Source organism: Pectinophora gossypiella, chromosome 9, assembly GCF_024362695.1.
Source record: "Pectinophora gossypiella chromosome 9, ilPecGoss1.1, whole genome shotgun sequence".
NCBI classification, from domain to species: Eukaryota; Metazoa; Arthropoda; class Insecta; order Lepidoptera; family Gelechiidae; genus Pectinophora; species Pectinophora gossypiella.
Genome location: NC_065412.1, coordinates 12,399,171 through 12,421,780, shown reverse-complemented (window position 1 = coordinate 12,421,780; position 22,610 = coordinate 12,399,171). Strand labels below are relative to the sequence as shown.

Below are 22,610 nucleotides of genomic sequence, written 5' to 3'. Positions count from 1 at the left end.
ATTTAACTAAGTTGTAAAATAGCCAATAAGTGTCTCTGCTATAATTGTTAATTAATTAATTTATATTTTGTATTAACGCAAACTGTACCTACCTAAAAAGATGCATGGTTTGTTTCAAACAAAACAGCAAAATGATTATCCATTAATAATATATTCAGGATTTAGGAGCTCGGTGGCACAGCGGTAAACGCGCTCAGTCTGCGATTGTTGAAGCAACTTTCGCAAAGGCCGGTCATAGGATGGGGGACCACAAAAAAAAAGTTTTCATCTCGAGATCCTCCGTGCTTCGGAAGGCACGTAAAGCCGTTGGTCCCGGTTGCATTAGCAGTCGTTAATAACCATCAATCCGCACTGGGCCCGCGTGATGGTTTAAGGCCCGATCTCCCTATCCATCCATAGGGAAGGCCCGTGCCCCAGCAGTGGGGACGTTAATGGGCTGATGATGATGATGAATATATTCAGGGTTGATGGGGTTGGTAATCCACCTCACAACCCACACGATAGAAGAAGAATAATGTAAAAGTTATTTGGAGAATTTAATGTAAACTGTTCACAACTAGTACAAGTCGAAAGATTTCAAGGGACTTTATAACGTGTATCAAACGAGTATCGAAGTCGTGACTAAGCATAAAGAGCGTTTAAAAAGCAATTTCACAATTCAACGAATAACACAACAAAGTTTAGCGTTGTAGGTACCTATTACATTCTATTTTTTTTGTGGTGTTAGCTTGTTATGTCTCTAGAGAGCCTTACATTACAGTCCAATAAAGTTGGGTTAGGTTGTTGCTACGTTTTGTGGAATATTTTGAAACTCTTGTTCATTTTACGCCACTATACAAAATTATAACGCCTGAAACTATTTAAGTACTTATTTACAATCTACTTTTGTTTGTCAATAATTGATATATAACCATTATCTACTTAGTATGGATAGGCTATATATTTATGTGTAGATCATTTTCAAGATAATGTATCGATAATTCGGCTATAGTATTACAATTAGTTTCATTTGAATACCTTAACCCCTTTTTAAAATATAAGTACTTATGTACTTACTTAACATTATAGAAGGAAAAATTGAAGGGAAGAGAGGAAGGGGTAGACCTAGGATAACATTTATGAAACAAATAAAAGAGAAGGTGCAGGTCGTATCGTATCGGGAGGTGAAGGTTTTGGCGGGAAGAAGAGAGATGTACTTACTTACTTATTTTTGTTCTAACTTCTACCTGCTTTTCAAACTCAACTATATATTTTCTACTAGTATTATCTTCTACTTAGTAATATTTTATTAAGCAACTCTAATTTAGTCATCAGAATATCGTCAAATTTTCCAAAACTTTCGTTGCCGATTGTACCTACGGTGCAAAACGAGCAATGCAACCGCACCCTTTGCTGGCACCTGTTCTCCCTCCCGTTCTAACCCATAAGTCTGAGTGAGACAGCAATAGGGATCATAGAAAACCTGTCTATGAATGTGTGCACCCATTCATGCATACACTGGACTCGGGTCGGGATACGTCCCACATACGACTCTAGGAGACCGCTTTGAACTCCTAACAGCCTAGTACTTTCTAAGATCGTCTAATGTCGGGGAGAAATCTAATACACGTTGGTAGAAGAAAACTCACGGATGGAAATGTTCATTAACCGTTTCACTTGCTTATTTTAGTAAATTGAAACTTTACACCATTTATTTATAGACTTGTTTAAGTACTTAGACTTAAAGTAGATTTTCCGAAAAGTTTGGTACGTAATGTTTTCTGTCTCCTTTAAATGTGATAAGTTAGTTTCTAAAATGATTATACAATTTATTACATTGTAAGAAATAATTATTGTGTTTCAGGGTAATAGGTAAGTTTTCCGACGCCTATGTTACATTCTTCAAAAATTAATCCCATATATTACTTTTTTATAATAAGTTTAAATGATCAATGTCAAATGTTTATTTGACATTAATAAGAAAGAACGGTTGTTCTTTCTTTCTTCTTTGAATGAGGGAAGTAAGTGACCGATTACCAACGAGGGTGTAGTTTCACGTAATACTCACTAATTGGGATTCGTAACGATCTTGTTAGACAGAAAAAAAAACCTTGAAAAATTTACCTATCATTTTTGTATTTTTGTTTTCTCATTGAAAATTCATATTGTAAAACAATATGGCGAGTCTAAAAATGCCAGGCGATATCAATCATTATTTATACCTCGCAATAATTTTCTAAAATGCTTGAATAATCTACATATATGTATAAGTACTTAGATAATAATTTATTATAGAACACACTAAGTTACTAACAGTTTCTGATCATTATGTTGCTATAAAAATAATGATTGATGATGCTGCTACATATTTTTTTAATCTTAAGATATAAATACAATTATTATTATTATATTTTAAATGCATAACCATGCTTGGTATAAGGCGCAGCGTTGTAACGTTTATTATAAGACTTTAATCCGATAAAATACAATACACAATACCTAAAAATAAAATATATAGTAAAAAAAAAGAATTTATAGAAAAATATCAAAATAAAGAAATAGATAATCCGAAGCTTAGTCTATTTTTACATGAACAGTCGCCTACACGATGTGTGAGTATGGGAAAACATGCTGGCTTGAGTACCAGGATAACATAAAATGCAGAAGCTGTGTTGCAAGTTAGTCAGTACGGGGAACATGTAACATGCCCCCACATATGTGGACGTGTCTACGAGTCTCTAGGAGCAACTATACAGTTATTTTAGAAAACGGAATTTATAACGTCTAGACTACTGTAATAATTGATCTTAATATTTTTGTAGAGTAAGCAAAGTTTGTTTTGACTCAAAACATGTGTGTTAAAGAAGATATTTCGAATTTATTGAAAGTATTGTTTGAACTTTTGGCACACACTAATTCTACTTATTTTTATGTCTATCGGTAGTAAGTAACCTATAAGAGAAACAATATATAATTAATATATATTAACCTAATTCTTTGACGTCTTTATAAAACACGGCGTTCGCCCGCGACTTACCATACAAAATATTCAATACAATTATTATATTTCAATCCTAAATTTTTTGTCATGTGCTCATGTAAAAAAAAAAACATCGTGAAGAAATCCACTTTCGCAAGAAATGCGTTTCGAAGGTTTGTGAACGAACCTAAGTTGGGCTGGTTTTCCCTTCGGGTTAGAAGATAGGCAGTGGAATCTGTAAAAAAATGGACCTGTCAAATCTTCAGGTCATATTTTACACCATTCTTCCGTCAACATACGTCATTATAATGCCATTCGGTTTTTTTTTTTGGTCAGTTCATTACTTGCATCATTGATGTATTACTATAGGAACACACATGTACATGTTACTATAGGAACTCGCTCGTTTCCAATTTTCGCTTGGAATTGGACATCAATTCAAGCATCCCTTTACTCCGTTCCGTAATCAAAAATAAATTGCTACCAAATGAACTCCGCTAAAACGTGTTTTTAAAAGATGTATTTAACTACCGGCTTATCCATCTGAAACTCTAGTTATTCCGATTTTGAACATACGCTATGTTAATAGGGTAATTGACTGAGTCAAAAATAAAATAATAATCAAGAAATAGAAGCCAGTCAGCCAGCCAGCCAGTTTTTGACTTACCTTCGAAACTTAATTATGAATTAAGTATCAATAAGTACGATTTTTGACTGATTTTACTGATGACGTCACAGGACAGTATTTCCATACCAAAAAACAACGTTTTAATAAGGAATAATACTACGTATAGAATTGCAACTTTCAAACCTTAGTCTTCAAATGTATTAATTTTTTATCAGTTTAGTTTATAAAATAATGTTCGAATTTTGAAATTGAATGCCGAAGTTTTTTCGACTGATACGAATATTTGACCTCACATTAATTGTCCGCGCCGACGCGCCTGGGTGGTTCCTATTTTCAGGTGACTATTCTCCAAAACTGATAATAATTTGCAATAAAATTGAACCTAGGCTAACTGCTTAATTCATAAATAATGTAAATATTTTTTTTTTTAAGTCAAGTGTAAAGCCAAGTGTGTGTGTATTTATTTATATTGTGAACATTCATTCAAGTAAATAAATCAGTCACTATTAACTGATTAATAAAAAAGTTTCTTTTATAAGTAGTACTACCAACCTAAACAAGTTAATTGGCAGCCCTCAGACGTCACACACACATTTGCACGTGTACGATAACATCAATGTGTAGTGTCTGTGTAAAATAAGGTTCTTGTATGAAATGTGTTTTGCAGCAGTAATAGTATTTGGTAGGTATACTATATCAATTCGTTTTATAATCGCTAGAGTTCTGAGTAACCGTGACTACAGCCGCGACAAACGGGTGATCAGCTTTGTTTTTTTTTTTGACGTGACTTATTGTAGATTTGCCGCAGATGGCATTAACAACTTGGCCGGACAAATAGGGAACGCCGGAGGCTCTCACCCGGTACGACGTTTAAGACAACAGTCCTGAGGGTGCCCAGTTGGGCGCGAACCTTGGCTCAGGGCGTCGTCTGAGAGGAAAAATATTAGAAAGAATGAATCGACGCCAGTGGGGTCGGTATCGGGGTCCTGAAGTGTGATCAGCTTGCAAATGTCCTAACCAAACTAGAAACGAAGTGTTTTTTGTGATATGTATTATGCTTACCTATGTAACTTACCTGTGTACCTTACCTATATTATTAAAAAGAACTTACCAAGTGCAACACATCCTGTAAGCAACCAAATGACTGTGACGAACATTGTCTCTGCTTCACTGTACGGCTGAGATGGACCTATAGAACGGCTTACGCCGCTTCATTTGTGAAGTTAAATCACTCAACTGAAACATCACTTCACTCAACCCATTTAGAACTGGTTCACTTTCTTTAAAACACGGTCACTTCACTTTTGACGACATTCGCTGGACGGATCTGTAACAAAAGAGGTTTATTAGTTATTGTTACGGAAGGAAAAATGCAAAATAAGGAGCAATTCAATTAGGGAATGCAATCCCGACTCGAAATCGCAAATTCGAGATGCGGGATTCGAAATATCAATGCCGCGTGATCCCGACAATTTTCGGGATCTCGTCTTGTTCATAAAAAAATGTAAAGTAAAGATGGCTGAAAACGATGACAAGTACTTGTTTGTGATAGTGAGGTTAGTTAAAAAATAACTGACTAATTTAATCTTCAATATTACTAACTAAATAATTAAGTTTTCTTTGGAAATCAGCATAATCAAAACTAAAAGTATAACTCAAGGAGATACGAACAATCCCGTCAATCTCGAACGGGTTCTCGTCGTATTATGTTTCGGGATTGATCCCGAAAAAATAGACGAAATCTCGCGAGAAAAGAGAGAAATAAACTGTTATTATTTTAGTATGTTTTTGAGTATTTGTGGCTCTGCCCATCTCGTTAGGGATTATAAGCGTGATTTTAGGTTCGTATATTTACTTAACTCAAAAGGCCATTTGGGATTTTATCACTTAATTATGCTTTGTACATATTCCTGCTAAATTCACTTTAGCTCCATAATTGGTTTACCTATTTGCATAGCTTTAGCGCACTGTAAAATGAAGCCAAACTGTGGGCCCATATTACAGTATTTAGTGACAACATGGCCACTTAATATCAATGCCATTACACTAATTAAGTACACTTTATAATACTGTCAATGTGGTCAACTTGATAAAATAATGAGACTTTATTTTATCAAAATACATAGTGATGGTAATTTTGGATGCCCGAATATCCGCAACGAACATCGGAATTTGATTTATTTTTGTAAGTAGTGTTCAAAGGTCTAACAGAAAGGTCGTTGAGGTGTGGGTACTTAGTTCATCTTGGACTACTCTAATTAGGATATAGTTGTTGTTGGCGTCAGATCTGGCAACCCCCGTTGCCTAGGTATTGTTGATTATATGGCGCATAGCAACGGGGGTGTAAAGTAAGGTTTTTACATTATTATAATTTTGTGATCTTTTACTCTTTATTATATACGTTAATACTGAGTTGGTCATCTTTGATTTCGCTCGCTAATAGTCGTGATCTAATCTTCTTCTTCTATCATGTGGGTTGTGAGGTGCATTACCAACCCCATCAACCCTGGTCTCAGGGTTACTATTGAGCCGCCAAAGGCTTGACAATGTAATGATCCCTGGTGATCGAATGTATATAATGTTCAAAACATTGACCAAATCTAAATACGTAACGTAGAATTGTCTTAACCTGTCCTTTTTTTAAATACCCATTATACTTCCGCCTCTACCATTTCCATTAACTTCAAAAAACTCTACGTTAGTCTTCTTACTATGGGTCTCGTGAGGAGGCTCGGTGTCGCCCAGCGGGCAATGGAGAGAGCTATGCTCGATATTTCCCTGCTCGATCGAATCAGAAATGAGGAGATCCGCAGGAGAACTAAAGTCACCGACATAGCTCGGAGAATTGCAAAGCTGAAGTGGCAGTGCGCAGGACACATAGCGAGGAGAACCGATGGCCGCTGGGGCGGAAAGGTTCTAGAATGGCGACCACGTGTTGGACGACGCTCAGTGGGTAGGCCCGTTACAAGGTGGACCGACGATCTGGTGAAGGTCGCGGGAAGCCGCTGGATGCGGGCAGCGCAGGACCGATCGTCGTGGAGATCCTTGGGGGAGGCCTATGCCCAGCAGTGGGTGTCGTACGGCTGATGATGATGATGATGATGAGTCTTTTTTCATTTGTTCTCTTTAAATAAAATTCGCCTTTTATGACCATCATCGATTGGCCGTCTCTATAGCTAGAGGAATCGGGTCGTCGGGGTCGTATATTACGTCCTTCGGGCACCGATACTTTTTAGTGTTATCCCTAAGCGGGATGTATTCGGAAGCCGTAGCTACCAGGGGATTTGGGTGGTGCGGAGCAGAATCTAAAAAAATCTTCGCAGATCAATCGATCTAGCGCAGATTTTCATTGCGAAGGAACTTCAGGGCGTCAGTGGATTTTCGCATGAAACTATTTTGTATCGCCTGTAAGCGATGGATTTGAGAGAGACTCGCCTGAGCCAAAACGACCCCTACGTAGGTCATGAAGTACTTTACGTAGTACTCTTTTCGTCCTTTTTTTTTAAAGATCCATTATTTGATGACGATGATTCATCAAGACCTTTTACTTCCGCCTCTACTATTTACATTCGCTTCAAAGATCTCTTCGTTAGTTCCCTTTCCTCGTTCTCTCTAAATAAAATTCGGTATTTTTTTTATCAAAATCATGATTGCATTTGAAACAACAGTTACGCCAGCATAGAAATGCGATAGAAACAGTATTCGAAACCAGTGGTCCACTTGATCACAGCCCGGTAAACCAACGACCATAACGCGAGCTTTCTCCAACCATCATTGGAACGTAAATGTTTCTATCTGTTGTTACCAGTGCGCCCGTTATGAACTCAGTCGGGTCGTAAACAAAACTAATACTTCACTAATAGAGGTGTGTAATTATAATATTATATTATTATTATTATATTATAATAAAAAAAATAAAAAAAAAGAAAGAAAAAAACTGAACAAAAAAAAAACCTCTTAAGTGCAGTTTTCACTAACACCGTTGGATCCACTATTTTGGACGGCGCTACGGCTCATCACCTATCATGTTGGTCTAATAGAAAGCTCGGTTAATATTTAGTTCATGTTACGAATGTGCTTAGTACATTGTTTTAAGTTTACCACTGCACTCTAATCTCATCTGTCATCCCGTGATCATGGCACTTGCAACAGTGTCGAAATATCGGGAGTCTCATATCCCCATTTAAACGCGGTAAGAACCCGTTATTTTGTGCTTTAATTATGTTTAGTACATCTTTCGCAAGTACCTTTGATTACCCCAATTAGGGCATAGTCGTGAACTTGTGCTTCTATTATGTTAGGTATGTTAAATAGAGGCGTAAGATTTGGGTTAGATGTCCCTATTACGCTCAGAAAGCCTTATTAGAGAGAGTGAGATAGACTAACAATTTCAGACCTAACTCATTCACTGGCCTTATACGTCTGTTTCAGACGATTTATGACATCATTGCCTCGAAGAAATGCACTTTGTTTCATGGCTGTGCAAGCCAATCCTAGAGCGGCAAACAATCCAAGCACAACAACAACCAACAATCCACCAGTCGGAGACTTCTCCTGCAGACCTAACTACTCACAAGTTATAAAGTGCCTGAACTCAAGTACCATTAATACATTCTCGTAACGTAATAAAATGACGTCCACGTTTCTGCCGGAAATAAAAATATGCCTCACTTCATCAATTAACCAATAACAATCTATTTATTTATGATTATTTTTTATTTTTTTTAATATATTTCACCACGTATACAAGATGGTACTCAGTTTCTACTGGGGATCGTAGTTTTTTGCATAGTGCCATAGGCGCTTGACACTCAATTTGACTTTTTGACCCTCATATCTCCAAAACGTGACACTTTAAGACAGGGAACATCACTCATTTTTTGTACCATCTATCGATATATATAATATATACAATGTATAATAAGAGCCAATAATTGTGCTGTAATCTTTGTCATGTATATTTAAAATGATTCTTGTATGTGTGTGCAATTAATTATATTTAGTTTACACCACAGTGCACCGCGGTTTTCCACAATCCGCCAGATGGCGAAACTGGCACTATGCCAACATTGCCGACCCATAATGCCAACCTAAATCCATAGTAAAAAGTTTGAACCCCTTAAAGTTGGGGGCGGGGGGGTTTAAAATGGCCACATCGAAGCAATTCATCTAAGAAAGCAATATTGCTATTTGAAATTTGATTGCATTGCGCACTTACTTTTATATTTATGCGCAAATTTCAAATTGCAATATTGCTTTTTTAGATGAACTGCTTCAATGCGGCCTTTTTAACCCCCCCAGTTTTTTAAAATGTTTTTTTATTATGTGATTTTTGTGTTCTTTAAGTGAATAGATTATGAAATCATTGATCAGTTACGATCAAACAAAAAAGTAATTACTAATTAACTGCCTACTTCCTTGTTTCATTGTTCGGATATTGAATACGAATTACGCAATTCGCAAAACTTTGGGCGTATATTGTGAAATAAAGTTTTCTTCTTAAGTTAAAATGAAAGCCTTTCAGTACTAAGTATTTAAAAGAAAATATCGTGAACAAAGTAAAAACAACACTTCAGGTAAACGTGTTCTTATTAGAGTGTAAACATCATTTTATTCTAGGAAACTCAGCCGTTATGATTGAAAAGGAAGGAAGGAAAGTTTGAAAGAGTCAGTTTAAATATTAATTTAAAAATCCCGTTATTGGGTTGGGTAAAGGGTTGAATTTATTATGTACCTACTAGCGACGCGCCACGGTATCGCTCGGGTGCAATGCTAAGGAAAAAGTGAACTTATTTACGACATCACATTAAAAACTTCAAAGTAACAGTATTTCTCCATTGTTTAATGGAAGTTATTATACATATAAACCTTTCTCTTGAATCACTCTATCTATTTAAAAAACGCATCAAAATCCGTTGCGTAGTTTTTAAGATTTAAGCGTACATAGGGATAGATGGACAGAAAAACCGACTTTGTTTTATACTATGTAGTGATGTCATTTTGTAGAGAGCTCGAAGAGCTCCCCATTTGTCCGGCCAAGTAAACAATGCCATGTGAGGTAAACCTTCAAAAAGTCACGTAAAATTAATAATCTAACCTACAATACCACTGCTAGGCAAAGGCCTCTTCTTCCTCTTTCCATTTTCGCGGTTTTGTGTATACTCCGGTTAGTCCCTCCGGCAAGCGTCCAAGTGATCAGAATATAAAGTACTGACCAAACTAGGGATCACATAGTGAAGTGAAGTGAACTTAGATATTTATTACGAGAGAGATATAATTGTTTTTACTGCAATTGACTACTTGACAGTTTTCGGATAAAAAAAGAAAACATATTTGTTTTCATTAATATAATATATTTTATTGTTACAACTGTCAAATAGCCAATTATGATAAACTTATTTGTCAAAGGAAGATTGTTAATAAATACCTTTGAAATACGGTATAAAGAATTAATATTGAGTAGAACCATGTACCCCATAATTGACTAGAAAGGTTTCAATGCAGCTCAAAGCTCAAGTAACAATGCAGATATAAATTATTATTGTAACATTTAAGTCTTTGTTTGTTCTTAGTTCACTGGATAATGAACCAATTAGAATAGTTTTATTATTACACGTGCATTGTTAGGGATCTATAAAGTCGATGGAAAAACGAAACGAAAATGACTTAACATTTATATCACTGTCGAGTCTCTGTTTTACCGACCCCGCCGGCGTGGTCGACAATTTCCCACTAGGGTCGATTAATTCTTTCAAATATTTTTCCTCTCAGACGACGCCCTGAGCCGAGGTCGCGCCCAACTGGGCACCCTCAGACTTGTTGTCTTAAACGTTGTACCGCGTGAGAGCCTTCAGCGCTCCCCATTAGTCCGGCCAAGTAGTTAATGCCATCTACGGCAAATCTACAATAAGTCACGTCAAAAAAAAAACGTGTCTCTGTCTGTCTGCAATACATAGGTCCATAATTACGTAGTGACTGTGTTACGGACGTAGGTAAAATAAATGTAATGTGTAATTAAATGTAATTAATTCTTAATCTGAATCTATAAGAAAACCGCAACGTCATGCTTTGGTTACAGTTTCATAGTCAGAAACGTGTTACATAACCCCATCGACTCGAGATCATAATTGAAAGAGGTGAGAGCCTGTCAGCGCTCTCCGTTTGGCCGGCCAAGTAATTAATGCTATCTGCGGCAATTCTACAATAAATCACATCAAAAACAAGTCGGTTATAAAGTCCTGTATGCTATTATAACTGTCTCATACAAAAACTTGGACACTTTTTTCCAAGCTAACCTAACCTCTATAAATAAACTCGAAAGGCCTTACATACTTATTACGATGTCAATTAATACAAATACTTACGTGTTATTACTCGACTACACAATAACGGCCTTTTTTGCCATTATTATGTTCAGACGTCAAATGCGAAGTGCTTAAAGAGCACGATTGTAATCAAAGTAATTATGTCCGCTTGCCACAGAGCACGGAAAACTCGTCCGCATGTTATAATTATCGTACGCGAAGATGATGTTAACCGGCTGACTAAAAACTTCAGCATCGTTGTTTAAGTGACCTTCCTCACAGTACGACGAATATAAAGTGAACGACACTTTGTGACATTAATCCCTCCAGTTGGCATCGCTCCTGTCCACCACCTTCATGTTCTGGTAAGTCATCCTTCTGACAACCCATAATAAAACAAGTGTCAAGCTAAAAATCTCATATATTTTTCTCCTGTCAGCGATTAGGGCTTACAACCTCTGTCATCTATTAAAAATATTTTTAGGAAGCGTTATAAAACATTTTTGTGAAAAAAGATATGACGTCATCAAAAACAATTTCAATGGAATTTGTACCGGTCCAATACTGGCAACCTTACCCTAATCGCTTATCAATGCGATATCGAGTCGCGCTGTAGGGTTAGTCGGTTACGCAATTGACGTCTTGTAAGTTGTCTTGAGTCGATGGGGAATAAGATAAAGACGACTCTAGCAGTAGTAGACGAGTATTGGTTCCTTCCTCTATGCGTCTCGTTAATACCCTAGAGCAACAGACCGTTTTATCATGCTTTTATTGTCGTCTTTAATGTTTATTTCTATGGGTTGTCTCAATTTATTAACTAAGTACTAACTATATAAAAGCGATTTGAGGTTTTGTTCTTCACTAATTCATTATAATTTTATTTTCTTAGGGTAAAATTCTAGTAATTCTTAAGTTTGTACCGGTGTGTTACAGATTAATTTATTTTCTCAATATGAAAGGCAATAGTTACAAGCTCTAAAGACCAAACCTATCGTCGAGGGTCTGAGGGGCCTCCGAAGAAATGTGACGTAATTTGTGCTGATGGCGAGTGCAAAACCAAAATTTACGCGACGACAGCAGACGTCTTCCTAGAAGTAAAGACTTAAGAACACCGATATAAGAAACTAGTAGAAATTTCTAAACAGACAGCATCACACGGAGCATAAATTATGTCATATTATGACCCATTTTGCAGTTATTTGACACCCCCTGCTTACCCCGGTGGGAGATAGGCACATGAATGTATGTTATAGACATATATGATATACACAATGGTGCTGTTTCCTGTAGACCCCATCTTATTTCATTTTAAGATATACCTGTCATTTTATTATTCACCGAAAAGGAAAGGGACAGGTAATCGATAGGCTTAAAATTACGGAATACACGTCAATGTTATAATACAGAAATCTCAAACAAACCACTCAACTATAACTCGACAGAATTAAGTTAACATACCAGCGAGATGCCTATTTGATTCGTCCAAAATATTCATTTATTTTTAAATTGTGATCTGTCACTCATCCGTCCCTTTCCTTTTCGGCGGATAAGAAAATACAAGTTATTATCACCAAGGTTCAGTGCTTCTGTTTTATTATTATAATATATTTCTATTTTGGAAATAAGAAATAAGTTGTAAAAGACATTATTAAATGTACCTATATTTTATTCTTACTAGGTAATTTTGTCCAAGCTATCGTAATTGATTCCTAAAAATAGAGCTCCCAAAGCAGTTATAAGGCAAACTGTAGCAGTAAACACGACACGAGGATTTGAAACAATTTAGTTCTTATTCTGAAATCATACTTTCAGAATGAGAACAGAGAAAATTGTTTATTAAAATAAGTAACTCTATTTTAAGTTTGTCTAAGGAGAAAAAAACATAATTATATCTTTTCGTGGTGGTTTGTAAGGTTAATGACCGAACTCATCAACCCTGGTGTCATGGTTATTATTGATCCGCCAAATGTAGTCATACTCAGTGAAATCTGTAAAAACTGGGCTACTACCAACTGTAGTAAGAGTAAGCTAGTAACTGAGGCCAACGCCTTGATGTGCCTTCCATAGCTTTTATTCTTATGGTTAAGAGAAGAAAAAGAAGATAATAAAAAAAATACACAGTAAAAGCATACAGGGTGTTAGTGACATTGTAACGAAAACTTTGAAGGATGATTGAGACCATGATCCTGAGTCGATATCAAGTGGAAACCTACTACTAGACTTACGTGAAATCTTGGTTTTAGATTCTTTTTTTTAAATTAGGAAAAAAGCTATTTGTATTAAATTTTCATTATAATATTTATCCAGGATGTCTAGACTGTCTGAAGACAAGAAGCGATTGCAAAAAAAATATTTCCAGCTACAAATAGTGAAGTCATTACACGCTTGGACAGGTTCTGATGAGGTTTTCAGTTAACGGTACATGCACTCGCCTATAAACGTAACAGGGCAAGATATACGACACACGTGGTACTACTCTGGTCTCATATCCCCGATTTTAACGCGGTAAGAACCCGGTATTATGTGATTCTATACCTCTTCAAGTTCAGTTCAGCGATCGCGCTGCTGTTTTCGCGGACTTGTTGATTAACACAAAAAAACTCATGACTATATCACCATTAGATCACTCAGAGGTATAGCCATCGCAAGATAAACTAACTACCCACACCTCACTGACCTTTTTGTTAGACGAACGCGATAGATGGCCGCAACACCGTCTATAATGGTCAAGCCAACTGTCTTAGTGAAAACTTGTTGTTGTGAGTAGACTTAATAATGTCTGAGAGCAATGTACAAGAAGGCGCATCCTACATCCAGCACAGTTTGCAACGACAAAGTCCCCTATATTTAAACGGACCCTTATAAAGTCTTAGGTCGATTCGCACTTTGGACACATTTTCGTGCATACCTACGAACACTCAGGATGCATAAATAAATGATTATCATGTGCCTAGCAATGAAGGGGAACATCACGAGGATACCCACACTCCTAAGAAATGCTTTTTCGAGGTATGTGACGTAACTTTTATTGGGTTAGTTTTCCCTTCGAAAGTTGGAAAGGTAGAGAGACTGTCGCTTCTGTAAAAAGCAGATCTGTCGAATCTTCAAGTTAGGTAAGCCCTGTATAAACGGAATAACGCTAGGGAGATGATGACATACGAACACAAAGGAACAATCCCGTTTATTTACGATTGTGATTATGATGATAAGATGGGATTTGATCGTCATTGTCAAAGTTAGTACGTGTATGCACGTATTGAATTCGAACAAAAACGCGTCTAAAATGACATCGACATTTAATGGAACATACCATTAGAAGAGATCGCTATAATCGTTACACTTGATGATCAAGTTGTTTAAATCGCTATATTCTTGAATTTCTCACGATTTGTAACACAGATTTATACAAATATATATATAGTATAATATACCTAGTAGTACATCTACAATAATGGAATAGTTTAATACATTTATAAGTGTGAATCCCGAATCCAGAAGTTCGTAAGATGCGGTTCTATGTGACTCAAGAGAGAAATACATAGAAATATGTGTTAGGTAACAGATATTAATACGATTCTAAGCTTAGTGTTGAATTGGAGATAAGGTTTATAATTTTTACAATAACATAAATGTAATTTATAAAGTATTCATGCAGTAAACGGTCGAGTAGGAATCTCAATAATAACTCACTGATCTCGGAGCACTCTGAATCACTGACGTACCTATTGCGTCACTATTTAGACAACCTATTAACCTCTCCGATCTCCGTAAAAGGTAGACTCTGATATCGATTTCTAATTTCACACCAAGGTGCAATTTTATAACCAAAACAAATTCACAAGGCAAGACAAACACGGTCCCAATAAAACTTACAAATTCGGAGAATGTCCGTTGAAAACTTTATGGTACTCAGTTTAATGACGTTATGTCTACGAGTGTTAGAGAAAGTACAGTGAAGAAAGCGTATAACTGCTAAGCAATGCTTCCAATGACACACCAATAAATTAAATATACCTAATTAGAAAGTTTATTGATGGACTTACACCAGACACAGGTAATTATGAATTAACTTGAACACACTAAGTTTTAAATCACTTTTTTGCACTAGACACTTTTTGTAACAACCCACTTTGTACACAAAAGTATTGCAATAAACAATGGATAGAAAGGTTTCCAATAGTATTGTAGAAATGTGCACTGGTCCGTCAAAAGTTGGTAATATCCAAGATGGCGACGCGTACTTCGCGCCGGATCTCGCGGCTCACTGCGCTCACGCACAACTCATGACAATGACTCCAAGCCCCCACTCTACGCCCACCACACTACATTGAACCTTAACTCAAGTGCTGTTGAATCCATTCGACTTGGCGTTGTACATAACTTAGCTCATACATAAACAGTTTAGAATCCGTTTGGGGAAAACACAACTGTTTGATCACAACCAAAACGAGATTGTGAGTTGAGGCCAGCCTTCGAGGCTTAAGAATATTTCGCGAGTTTGCCTTCCGTCTATTATGGTTATATTTTTGATGTTACGTCATCTCATCTCTCAGTAGGTATTAAACGACTTATAATAGTTAATACTTTGTTATATACGAATAGGCCCGAAGAAGATGGTTATTTATTAATCTTATTTTTTATTATTTAAAGCGATATAAAATAAAAATAAAATATTATGATTTATTTTATTTCCTTTTTCATTTTATATTATGGATTAAGGTCGAAGGGTAAATATAATATTCCTATTGCAAATAATGTTCCCATTTCTTTGTTCGTATTCCGCGCATGACTCGGCTATGAATATCAATAAGTCGACAAAATATTTTACTTTATTTACCTACAATCGTCTCAATTTAGGTTTGCGAAATGCCGGCGGATCTCATACTGTAAACAAAACACTGTTATTAAATAGTAACATAGTTACGCTTTGAATCGACATTTTTTACATAACGAACCGCCAAAACTACAGCAGGTTCTCACAACCTGTATAGCCGGGGAAAAGAAGCTGCAAGAAAATCTCGACACAGGGGCCCTAGACGTTCTTTAAAAACCTAAAAATGTTGCACAATTTAGTAATTTGGCTGCCTGATATCAGTTCCCAGACAGTTAATCCCATACATTCATATCTTCTAACTAATCACTAACCTTATAATAATCTGTTTTACAAAGTTTCTGCTTAATTACTGTCCTAAAACTGTTGAAGGGTTAATTTAAAATGTCAATGAGAATTTGATTGCAAAAACTTATATGTTCCCGGTGGGGACATTATGTATTGCCCCTTAAAAGATTTAGTGATATTATAATTATGCAATCGACTGACATGTAACTCTGCATTTTCTCTTCCTTGTCCTATCACTACACTAGTAGTCAATGAAGGGTTTCACTTCAAATTTGCAAGGGACGGGTCCGATTTGTTTGTTTTTTTTTTCTTTTGTCGGGGCAGTTTTTTTTACAACGCACTACCATTCGAAAATAAAATGTTTTTCGTTGTCAGTTTATAAAAGGGTGCCACATTGAATTTAGCGTGGCGTCATATGGCCTATAACCATCGGACAATCAAGACGCTACTAGTGACACCTCATCTGTTAAATTCTGACAAGTGGTTTAGAATTTACATTGGAACAGATGTGCATACACACATATATATATAGCGATCGATTGATATGTGATTACATAACCCTCCTTTTTGCTTCGCTGAGGTCGGGTAAAAATCCCTTAAAGCTTTAAGTATGGTCTGCCATCTCACCAGGTGAAAACACTGATTTTCTTGCCGTAGTGAACATCAATATTAGACCTAAACGTTGAGTATAACATTATTAGAGCTTTAAACCCGTTTTACTCTATAAACCACATTACCCTGTTAATATTCTTCAAATTATCTCAATCCTTATTTGATTTTCTGTAAAATAAATCCTATTTTAGCAAAGTTCCTGATTAAATTGAGCCTTTATAATGAATTCTATGCTTAGTTACTTTTGATTATATTTGAAACCGATTGCCTATATAATTATTTTCACGATGGATAAAGCCACGGCTACACACACAATCTTATTTGCACAATTCTAATTTAACCAAATTAATAAGCGTGTAGGTAAATATACATTATTGGTAATACATCTGGGGAACGCGTCTCTGTACCCACCTACCTGTCTGTTGTTGTTGTTGTCTGTTGTGTGTGTATGTTGTTGTCGTTGTAGTCTGTTACTGTTAACTACATAAAAGCAATAATGTATGACAGAAGGATTAGGTATTTTTTGTATAAGTGCGTCCTATCTACATGGGTGTCTACTACGGTGAACAATGCGATGAGCTAAGGAAATGAAAGAACCACATTAAAGTAATTATTGTAGTAACGACCTCTGTGGTCCAGTGGTTAAGCGTTGGGCTCACGATCCGGAGGTCCCGGGTTCCATTCCCGGTGGGGACATGTCACAAAAATACTTTGTGGTCCCTAGTATGGTTAGGACGTGACTGGTTGATCACTAGATTGTCCGAAAGTAAGATGATCCGTGCTTCGGAAGGCACGTTAAGCCGTTGGTCCCGGTTACTACTCACTGATGTAGTAAGTAGTCCTTACATGACCCCTGTCAGGGGCCTTTGGTAGCTCAATAGAACCCTGACACCAGGGTTGATGACGTTGGTACTCCACCTTATAACCCGTACGATAGAAGGTATTTTATGGGTAAGTACGTCCTATCTACATGGGTGTCTATTAAGATAAACAACAGGATGAGCTAAGTAAATTAAAGAACCACAATAAAGTAATTCATCTAAAACTTAGTATTGCTATTTGACATCTGATTCGCATTGGTTTATATGCGCATATGCGCAAACTTGGCAGAAAGAAATTTTGCAATTTAACAATTGCGCATATAAAAGTGCGCAATGCAAACAAAATAAATGTCAAATAGCAATATTGCTTTCTTACATGAATTGCCTCGATGTGGCCATTTTAACCCCCTTGACTATTTTTTGAGCTTATCACTTGTTATAGTTCATCACATTTATTCATCTTCAGACTCAATATCAAAAGTGGTTGTTTTATCGTGGCCGTCAGAATAGCTGGTCACTCGTATTCTATCGGCGTATTTTAAAATGAAATGATACTCAATCATTAGTGCACTATTACTATCACCAGACATTTGCTCCCAACGTATTTTAGAAATAGAATAACATTTAAAGGTGACCTGACGGCTGGTCACTCGGCGTATTAGAGTTATAGCTGTAGAGGTCAAGATACGGAAATATTTATATCAATTTGGGATTCTGCCCGTGATGTCACGGGAGTGAATTAAATGTTAACTAAAGAAAGAAAAATAGAAAACATTTATTAATATGATGTACCTATGTGTTTAGATGCACTTTTAGAACCTGTACAAAACAAAAAGAAATAATATGGTAGACCTCTATCGGGTGAAAACCGTCAGCGCTCCCCATTTGTCCGGGCAAGTAGTGAATGCCATATGCGGCAAATCTACAAAAAGTCAAGTCAATAAAAGCCTGATCTATGTTCAATTAACCTTTCGATCTTGAAGAGCCAGTTAAAAACAATTTTGGTTGTAATCGATCAGTGGATGCGCAGACGCATAGCTAGCGGTGGTCAGTGACTTAGTAACGGTGCGCCATGCCAATCACGCCACGTGATCCGCCACATACTTCATACCATACCCGTCATATGACGCTAACGAGATACTAGCATATATTGTACACTTTGTGTTATTATTTCTTGGTGGAATTGCATTGTGAATGTCAGGACCGAATATGTACGAGTAGTATCGCTTATCTTAATGAAATATATGCAGAAAGATAGTATGGATTATGTGCTTAAATGTACTCAAACATAAGATATGTACTAAAAGCTTTGAGCGTTAAATGGTATGTTTCTACACCGGCCATCCTGACGTCAAATCCGCCGGTGTATTTCTATATCTCGTTAACGGATACAACTATCATTTTGAAACCTATGCCAATATTTAGTACGCATTTGTAATTCTGAACGCAATATTCAATCAAAATATCATCGGAATACATGGCAAAATAAAAACATGCATTTTTATTAACTGATGTTCAAAACCGGACGTAAAGATTGTTAATAACAGAATAATACTACATAAAAGGGATATTCTCTGCCCCGAACCGATACGAGCTAGGTTCGAACTTGATTTACCTTACCGCCAATAGGGTCACTTTTGTCTATTGAAACTGTTAGGTAAAGGAGCTTTGTTTTTTTTTACGTGACTTATTGTAGATTTGCCGCAGGCGGCATTAACTACTTGGCCGGACAAATGGCGAGCGCTGAGGGCTCGCACCCGGTACAACGTTTAAAACAACAGGCCTGAGGGTGCCCAGTTGAGTGCGAACCTCGGCTCAGGGCGTCGTCTGAGAGGAAAAAATATTCGAAAGAATTAATCGACCCTAGTGGCTCGATAGCGATAAGCGCTAATTGAGGGAAGTCGTCGACCACGCCGGCGGGTAAAGGAGCGCTACCACAACCACCCTTAGATATTCTTTGAACTTTTATTTTGACTGTTTTAAGTTTATGCGGTTATTATCATAATTAAAACACATAATAACGGGTTCTTACCGCGGCACTTGCAACAGTGTCGAAATATCGGGAATCTCATATCCCCATTTTAAACGCGGTAAGAACCCGTTATTAATATGTGTTTTAATTTTAATTTTGACTGTTTTCTGAAGGGCCTTTAATATACCTACTTAACTTGATCTCCCAGTAATACACAGGTATGTAGGTATTAATTTAGGAGAGTAGTGTGAGGTCGCTTTGAGTCCGAATCTCAGCCTGTTAGATTTTCAGACTTCGCAATATGTAGAGATGTCTAAAAAGGTATAAACGTGTAAAACGATGGAATATGCTAGTTTCCAACTAGTCAAATCAGTTACTTATTACTAAACGTCAAAACACGAAATTATTATGGAATTTGTATGAAAAACGAACCTGTGACGTCATAGAAAAACGCGCCAAAATGACGGACTTATTATTGCATTGTTCTTTATTAAAATTCATAAATAAGTTAAATGGAAAAAAATACATGCTTTTTTGCCACCTTTAGATCTGTCTTTATTTAGTAGGTATACAGAATTTTATAATTTATCTTTGACCTAGGAAACTACCCAAGTACAATTTAATTATAATCTATTTATTTATTTATTTATTATGGTACATCAACAGCAGTACATACACAAACACACAATATAAAATACACATAGGAAAAGTTCCGGTATGCCTGCCAATTATAGACGCACACAACACTGATAATAAAAAGTATAAACTAAAGTTAGCTTTAAAAGAACAATAATTGAAAATAAATTTTAAAAAAGAAAAAACATAAATCGTCTCGTCGTCTCGTAATCGTCATCTAAAATGGAATTATAATCATTATCACAGGACAGAGAAAGTCGATTTTTGTTTTGTTATTTGAAACAATTCGGATGCCATCCAGTGACTTTACATACATACATACATAAACTCACGCCTATTTCCCACCGGGGTAAGCAGTGACTTTACGCGCCGAATTAATCTGATGACAATAATCGACCTCATTTGTACCGTCCTACAACAGTGATTATAATTCCATGTATGGAAATTTTGGCAGCGCGTACGTTGCAGAATAAATTTGTTCCGTTTTCAGCTTTGAGGATGATTATGACGCAGTGGTAGAGGTTAAAATACTAATTACATCTTTAACATCGACATCTTAAATAACTTTTTTGTTATAACAAAGAAAATCGTTTAGTCTACATCATTATGCGCTGGCTTAGTTTCTATAACATAATTCATTTTCAGATGCTATTAAAATACTATTAGCCGTCCAGTCGATAAGGCTATTTTCTGGAAACTCGACTCTCTTGACGAGGTTGTAAGCTGGCATATACTTTTAACTGACCGTCTTAATGCAAATAACTGAATACTTATAGGTACATTTAACAATTCTTATCTTAGTAATTATCAAAATAACATAGCATAACTCCTGTAACGAGTACTTAGTGAGGGGGATGATTCAGACCATGATTCTGAGTTGATATCGAGTGGAATTTCCTCTCGGACGTAAGGCAGTTTTTAAAAAGTAAGAAAGGGAGTCTTTGGTGCGATGTCGGTCGGGTTGGAGGATTTTGTTAAAATAAAAGGAGTGAAGATATTTAAAATATCCCGTGTTATTCTATGTCCCACAATAATTCATTAAAAAATTCGTTTTTTTTTTATTATTTTCGTTGTCATACTTTAGCGACGAGTCATGATCAATATCATCTACTTTCCCACTTTAGAACCCTGTCGCATTATCATATTTGACATTTAATGAGGTTTACGGTTTAATTTGTCAAAAAAGTTAATGTGACATGGTCCGTATTAGTACCTACTCGTGACCATACACCCACTCCTCGCCAGCTATCTTTAAGTCACATGTAATAGGAAGCCTAACTATAGCCATAAACCGTGCACAAATCCTGAAAATCACGTGATGACAATTATCATATGCTCCAAATATGAATACAAACTCATAAAGTCGCATTCAGTAATAAATATTACGTGTACGTATACAATACTTCTTCTTCTATCGTGTGGGTTGAGAGGTGGAGTACCAGCCTCATCAACCCTGGTGTCAGGGTTACTATTGAGCTGCCAAAGGCCCCTGAGATGGCTCATGTAACGACTACTTACTTACATCAGTAAGTAATAACCGGAAACAACGGCTTAACGTGCCTTCCCAAGCACGGATCATCTTGCTTTTTGGACAATCAGGTGAACAGCCTGTAATGCCCTAACCAAACTAGGGATCACAAAGTAATTGTTATGATATGTCCCCACCGGTATTCGAACCCGGGACCTGCGGATCGTGAGCCCAACGCTCAACTACTGGACCACGGAGGCCTTTACCTATGTACTACTTAGTACTATGTTATTCGGGCAGTATTCCGTTTTTAATAGCATACATGACTTGATTATTCGTATACTCAGTACATTTTACTTGAAATAACAAATTATGGACATTAGTTACCCCAGATCACCTGACATTAACGGCACTATCTCTTTTGAGCACTATGTTACGCCAAAAGCAGAAGATTATTCGAGATCTTCGGGTTAGGTGCTACCACAGAAAACACCACTTGCAACAGTGTCGAAATATCGGGAGTCTCATATCCCCATTTAAACGCGGTAAGAACCCGTTATTATGTGCTTTAATTACCACAGAAAAGCTTATTAAAAGATTAATGATTACCTAAATGATAAAAATCACCTGATTGTCCGAAAAAGTAAGATGATTTCGTGCTTCGGAGGGCACGTTAAGCCGTTGGTCCTGGCTATTAGCCGTAAAACACCTCCACCAACCCGCATTGGAGCAGCGTGGTGAAGTATGCTCCATACCCCCTCAGGTTGATTGAGGGGAGGCCTGTGCTCAGCAGTGGGAATGTGTGTCTCTAGTTATTAAATAACTTGTAACCTACATTGATTTAAAAAATGTGTTGCTGTTGCAGTTTCTTGACATTTTTCTTCTCCTCAGCCATAACACCTTGCGAAATGACGTAGATTCAAAAATGATAAATTTACCTTCAACGAGTCCCAGTCCCAATATCGTAACCTTATAAATGTAAAAATGTTTTAATGTATGTGATGTGGTGGTCCTTCAACAAGTTAGTGGTAATTACGTTGAATAAATGATTCTGATTCTGATTGAAGTAAAGGTTGGAAGGGACCAAATGG

General features: G+C 36.6%; 1 protein-coding gene across 3 annotated transcripts in view; it reads right to left on the bottom strand.

Annotated features, from left to right (window-relative positions):
- Window positions 1–22,610, bottom strand: part of LOC126369630 (tyrosine kinase receptor Cad96Ca) — an 86,645-nt gene that overhangs the window by 34,298 nt on the left and 29,737 nt on the right. Inside the window, exons 1-2 of one of the 3 annotated variants that reach the window (XM_050014147.1) lie at window positions 14,906–15,168; window positions 4,699–4,914 (exon numbers count right to left, since the gene is read on the bottom strand). In XM_050014147.1, the coding sequence (XP_049870104.1) occupies window positions 4,699–4,744 (46 nt within the window). In that variant the 5' untranslated portion in view covers window positions 4,745–4,914; window positions 14,906–15,168. Of the gene's footprint in view, window positions 1–4,698; window positions 4,915–14,905; window positions 15,169–22,610 lie in introns of those variants that run through there. The other 2 variants (XM_050014145.1, XM_050014146.1) reach the window with 2 other exon arrangements.